Here is a 4988-nt window from a genome sequence, read left to right as displayed (position 1 = left end):
TAATTTTTTTTTTCTTCTCTATGTCACGTTTCAGTGTCTTTTTCCTCCTTTAATTGTAAAAAAATTGGTAATAAGATGGAGCTTCTAGAATTTTTCATGTCCTACTGGAGGCCCCCCTCCTCCATCTACCCCCCAAAAAAGAGAGAATACACGATAAAAGCAGACCAAAAGAAAAGAAGAAGCATATATAGAATAGCAAAAATATATAGCAACAAAGTGAGAAAAATTTCTCGCGGCCCCCTTGCAAGTATGCATGCGCGCGCATAGGCACCCAGGAAAAGTTGAAAAAGAAATTAAAGAACGACTGAGACAGTGGAAGATCAACGGAAAGACATCGAACACAAATATGTTTAACGTGTTGAGAAGAAAATGTAATAAACTCGAATGATAAGTATGTTTGGCGTACATAAAAGATAAAGAAAAATGATAAATATGATCAGTATTATAATATGAATATATGATAATAATTAAGAGAGATACAAAAATTCAAAACTTAACGTTTGTATTACTGGAGTATCATGTTCAAAAATGATTTTCTGTATATCACTAACAGTAGATTAAAATAAATTGTTGGCAATATACTAGTTGCTGTTGGATGGCATAATATTAATTGTTATGGTTTGAAGAAGTTAGCATCTAGGCCATTGAGAGCTAGAGTCCGTATAGCTGCAGCTACCAAAAGAGCACTGAGAAGCATCCCTACACAACCGAGTGCAACGTTGAAGCACCAAACAAAACCTCTTGGACGAGGCTTCTTGAGGGATAGCCACATGAAACAAGGGTATGCATATGTAATGGGCACAAGGGTCATGCTTCCGAGTAGTGCTGATAGGCGTGGAAGGAATGGGAACGTGACCGAAATAAAAAATGTCAACCCCCCAAAGAATAGTCTTATGCATGTTCTCACCAATCGTGGACATCTCTGATTCTTTATGCTCGTGTATCTTATCTCCAGGTTGTCAAAAACAGGCATCGCATATATTTGAAAGCTGGTTAAACAATGTATTATTACTAGAACATATATTGCACCCATAGAGAATTTTGTGATTTGCCTCTTGTGGAATTGTGGGAACGAAGTTAACAATCCCCCGTCATTTATCTGGAACATGCATATAAATTGATTAATCAATCAACCAAATAAAAAAAGTTGTTGGTAATCAGGGAATATTGATCAATTTATGGACTATTGTTTGAAATAATTGTGCTGGGAGTGCTTGCCTGGTTTCCATAGGCCCAAAATCCGGCAATTGCGAGGGGAAACATGCACATGGAAATGAGTACATATGATATGCTAACTCCTCTTCGCATTGGTCTTTTGGATGTTTGTTCGAAATTTGAAGGCAGCGTCCCCTGCAAAACCAACATCCCAAACACTGCTCTTTAGCTTAGGCTATGCCATGTACATATATTGTTTCATGAAATGAAGGCATTCATAGTCGAGAAATACTGACAATACATTATCTAACATATTTTTTTTTATTAATTAAAATTTATAGAAAACACAAAAAAATAAAATTGGAAATCTTATTAGTTTCACTTGCAATTTCATAGTTTCTAATAAATTTTAGTGAAAAAATAATAATAATAATAACTGTACTATAAGAAATAAGAAATGTACGTACCGGAGAATATATTCCCGACACTTAAAATGCACAATTGCAACACGCTCTATATATTGACATATCGCATAGTATCAAACTAGTACTATATTTATAAGAACCTTGTTCATGCAATGTGTATACTATACACTAGTGTATGCAAACTTGAAATACTTGCCTGTATTTCGGGCAAAACATTGTGTCCTCTGAAGGCTAGCACAATGATTCCAATGGCATTGAGAACGCCATTGATCTTAGCCACTGGTGTGTGTTCTTGGGACTGCAGGGATGAGCTATAGGATACGTTGTTGGGCCTACCATTCTTAACAGAGAGAACCCAAAAGAGGGTGCAATAAGTAACGGAGGTAACGGCGCCGACGAGAGAAACCATGGCCATTGAGTTGAGGTTGGGCAACTGTGCAATGAGAATGGCGACACAGGTAAACACCAAGAACCACTCAGCCCCGCTAAGCGCGTGGGCATTACATGTTATTTGCTCATGAACATGATCATCGTTGTCGCAAAGCGTCTTCAATAATTGTTTCAGGGTCCCACCACCGGTGATGATTATCATGACGCATGTGCCTCCTGAAAGGTACATTACCGGGAATAATGCTGCCACCTTCCCTAACTTTTTACCTAATCATGCATTCATACCTAACAATGTTAGGGTCCCTTTGATAACAAACCAAAAAGTAGTTGCATAAAAATAAATAAAAGAAAAAGAAAATTAGTGATATATAATTTAAAAAAATAAATGTCTAATCCCATAATTTTTTCTAATTTTCCAACTTTATTTTGACTCCACCACACAACACGCGTTAGTAGAATTCCTTAGCAACCAATGAAAAGTGCTAGCTTTAATTCATTTTTTTACTGACCCGTTCACGACACAAAATTAAATTCCACGTTTCTTTAAATAAACATTTGTTATCTTTTCTTAATGTTGAAAAGCTTTCCTTAGCCTTGGGTAATAAATAATATTATAATTAGTACTACAACTAACCAATGTTGACATTTTATATTTAAAAAAATTACGCTATCTGTGGAAAAAAACGAACTGATGATGGGATATTGATCCAATCGTAGTAGAGCCTTATCTAAAGTGTGTATGCACCTAAGAAAAGATAATGCAGTGGCATAGCGTAATTTAACTGTGGCTGTTGATGAAGAATGGAGAAAAAAAATACTAGTAAAAAGTAGACAGCACTTTCTAAACAAACAAAAAAGGAATCAAGAATATAATAATTAAATGTGTGTGAACTTGGCGGAAATGAACTTGAGTTAATTGGTTTAATTTGTGCTTACCGAAGGCAGCCATGGCAAGGAAGAGGTATCTGCTGTGACGAATTCCGGGGACGGATTCGTGAAGCTGAACAAGAAGAAATATGGCATAGAGTTGCCAAACAAATGCTAGTGACAAACATACTGTACCCCATGCCCTGCAAATCATTGATATTATTCAGTACTACATATAATCAGTGGTGATCTACATGAAGGATAATGAGAGCAATTCCCTTCATAAAATAAAATTTTTTACTTGTATATATTAAATAAATATTTTTTCCCATAAAAAAATAGATGTTATCTTCACATGATAACTTTTTATAATAAAATGTATATAAATAATTATAAAAGATAAAAAAAATAATATTAGTTTTATATATCTTATCTTTTTAAATTTTACTGTTTTTTTTTTTATTTTTTTATAATCATTTTAAATAAAACTCACATAATTGTTTTTTGAAAAAATATTAAACTATTTTTTATTCCCACTGAAAAAAAGTTTATAAATTCTTCACTGCAATGATGTAAGCCATACGTAGGGTCAGCCTTATTTGCATTTATTTGTTTTTATATACTTGGCATAATTTGCATGTATGCAAGTCATCATTGATAATTATTTATCTATCTGATAGTGAAAGTTAGACAAGTAGAGCTTTGAAGAATATCTTGACTTTGGGTGCAGCCGGTGCATGGATGTGTTGTCTTCCTTGTATAAGAAATTTGGACTCTAAGATACCTACCTATAGAAGAATGACTATCAGAGCTCAAATTTCTAATTAAGACTTTATTGGACCTATTCTGCTTTGAATTTTCAACAAAATTAGTCTCCCAATGAAACTTATAATATACTAGAAGAAATTAATCTCCCAATGAAACATCCATCCTTACACATACGTGTACAACACTACAACAAGAGATCAATGGAATTAGAAGGGGAGGTTGATTGATTGTGTCCTGGGGCTGAAAATTAAAAGGGTATCATTATGTCTGCTGTAACGAATTTGATGTTTCTTATATATAAAATTTGCGTTCAGTTATATATATATATATATATAAAACCTGATTTAAAATGTATTTTATAATAAAACCTTAAAATATAACAATTACATATATTTATAAATAATAATCATCACCAAAGCAGAATAAATAATCAAGTTGATCGAGAAAGGGTTTTTTTTTAATGGTACATAAAATCTTGTATTTTTAATTAAATAAATTTAAAAAATACTTAATTTAATTTATTGAATAAAATAAAATATGGTGGCAAGGTTGCCGTGGTGGGCTTACACATGATAGAGCAAGAAGGTACGTACCAACCAAGAGTGGCGAAGGCAACGGGAAGCATGAGAGCCTGGAATCCAATGTTGGAATTAAGAATATGAAAGGCTGCATAATAGGCATTTCCATTTCTTGATTCAGTGATTGGAAGCCAGGCATCTTTGGGATGCTGCTCCTGCTGATGGTGCTGAGAAGTGGGTGATGGATCAGATTCTGATGCAGAACAAGTGTGGCCATTGGGTATTATGAGTGGATCAATGTGTATCAACAGAGAAGAAAGTGGGGGTTTGAAGGTTGCATCCGAGTAATTCAATAGAGCTATTTCTGATCTGAAATATTGACCTTCATCAGCCACTTCTCCCATGTCTTCCCTAGCTTGTGAAAAACTAAATACTAATGAACGAAAGCAATTTCAGCTGCAAATCAGTTTTTTGGTATATGTAGTTATGTATATATATATATACCTTAAAAGCACGTTCTAAAACACGCTTTATTGGAAGAAATTGAAGCTTCCTTTCTTTCTTTCCAATGTACCAAAAGAGAGAAAAAAAGAAAAAATGATGAAACTGCTTACTACTTTACGTCTTAGCTTTGAAGATGAACGAAAAGAAACAGCTAACTCTTTTATATACACCAAACATAAACATGGATTTTTAGTCCCAACGCGTGGACTCCACTCTAAGAATGACATCACCTTGCTGATCTCATCATCTGACATGACAATTGGACGTAGTAAATTAATTATTTTATTAAAGAGTTTAATTGTAGAAAACACTGAAATTTAAGTATTATTTATCTATTTTGTTTTTCATAAAATATTTCTTC

The 4988-nt window shown here is 33.7% G+C and overlaps 1 protein-coding gene across 1 annotated transcript; it reads right to left on the bottom strand.

The window, feature by feature from the left end:
- Window positions 1-431: 431 nt before the first annotated feature.
- Window positions 432-4742, bottom strand: LOC114373218 (lysine histidine transporter-like 8). The gene is made up of 6 exons (XM_028330737.1): window positions 4628-4742; window positions 4199-4556; window positions 2907-3040; window positions 1777-2237; window positions 1219-1350; window positions 432-1099 (listed from the first exon to the last, which is right to left on the bottom strand). The coding sequence occupies exons 2-6, from the start codon at window positions 4525-4527 to the stop codon at window positions 614-616; spliced, it is 1542 nt and encodes a 513-aa protein (XP_028186538.1). The 5' UTR covers window positions 4528-4556; window positions 4628-4742; the 3' UTR covers window positions 432-613.
- Between the last annotated feature and the right edge of the window lie 246 nt (window positions 4743-4988).

The sequence above is a fragment of the Glycine soja genome, chromosome 11, assembly GCF_004193775.1.
Source record: "Glycine soja cultivar W05 chromosome 11, ASM419377v2, whole genome shotgun sequence".
NCBI lineage: Eukaryota > Viridiplantae > Streptophyta > Magnoliopsida > Fabales > Fabaceae > Glycine > Glycine soja.
The sequence above is the reverse complement of the archived record's forward strand: the minus strand, read 5'-3'. Positions and strand labels throughout refer to the sequence as shown.

Bases quoted from the DNA above. Each gene is read 5' to 3' on its own strand.
- LOC114373218 (XM_028330737.1), bottom strand. From the start codon at position 4,527: ATGGGAGAAGTGGCTGATGAAGGTCAATATTTCAGATCAGAAATAGCT. The intron at 3,041-4,198 runs GTACGTACCTTC...AATGATTTGCAG, and splicing joins GCCTTCGCCACTCTTGGTTG to GGCATGGGGTACAGTATGTT. The intron at 2,238-2,906 runs GTAAGCACAAAT...ATGCATGATTAG, and splicing joins CCTTGCCATGGCTGCCTTCG to GTAAAAAGTTAGGGAAGGTG.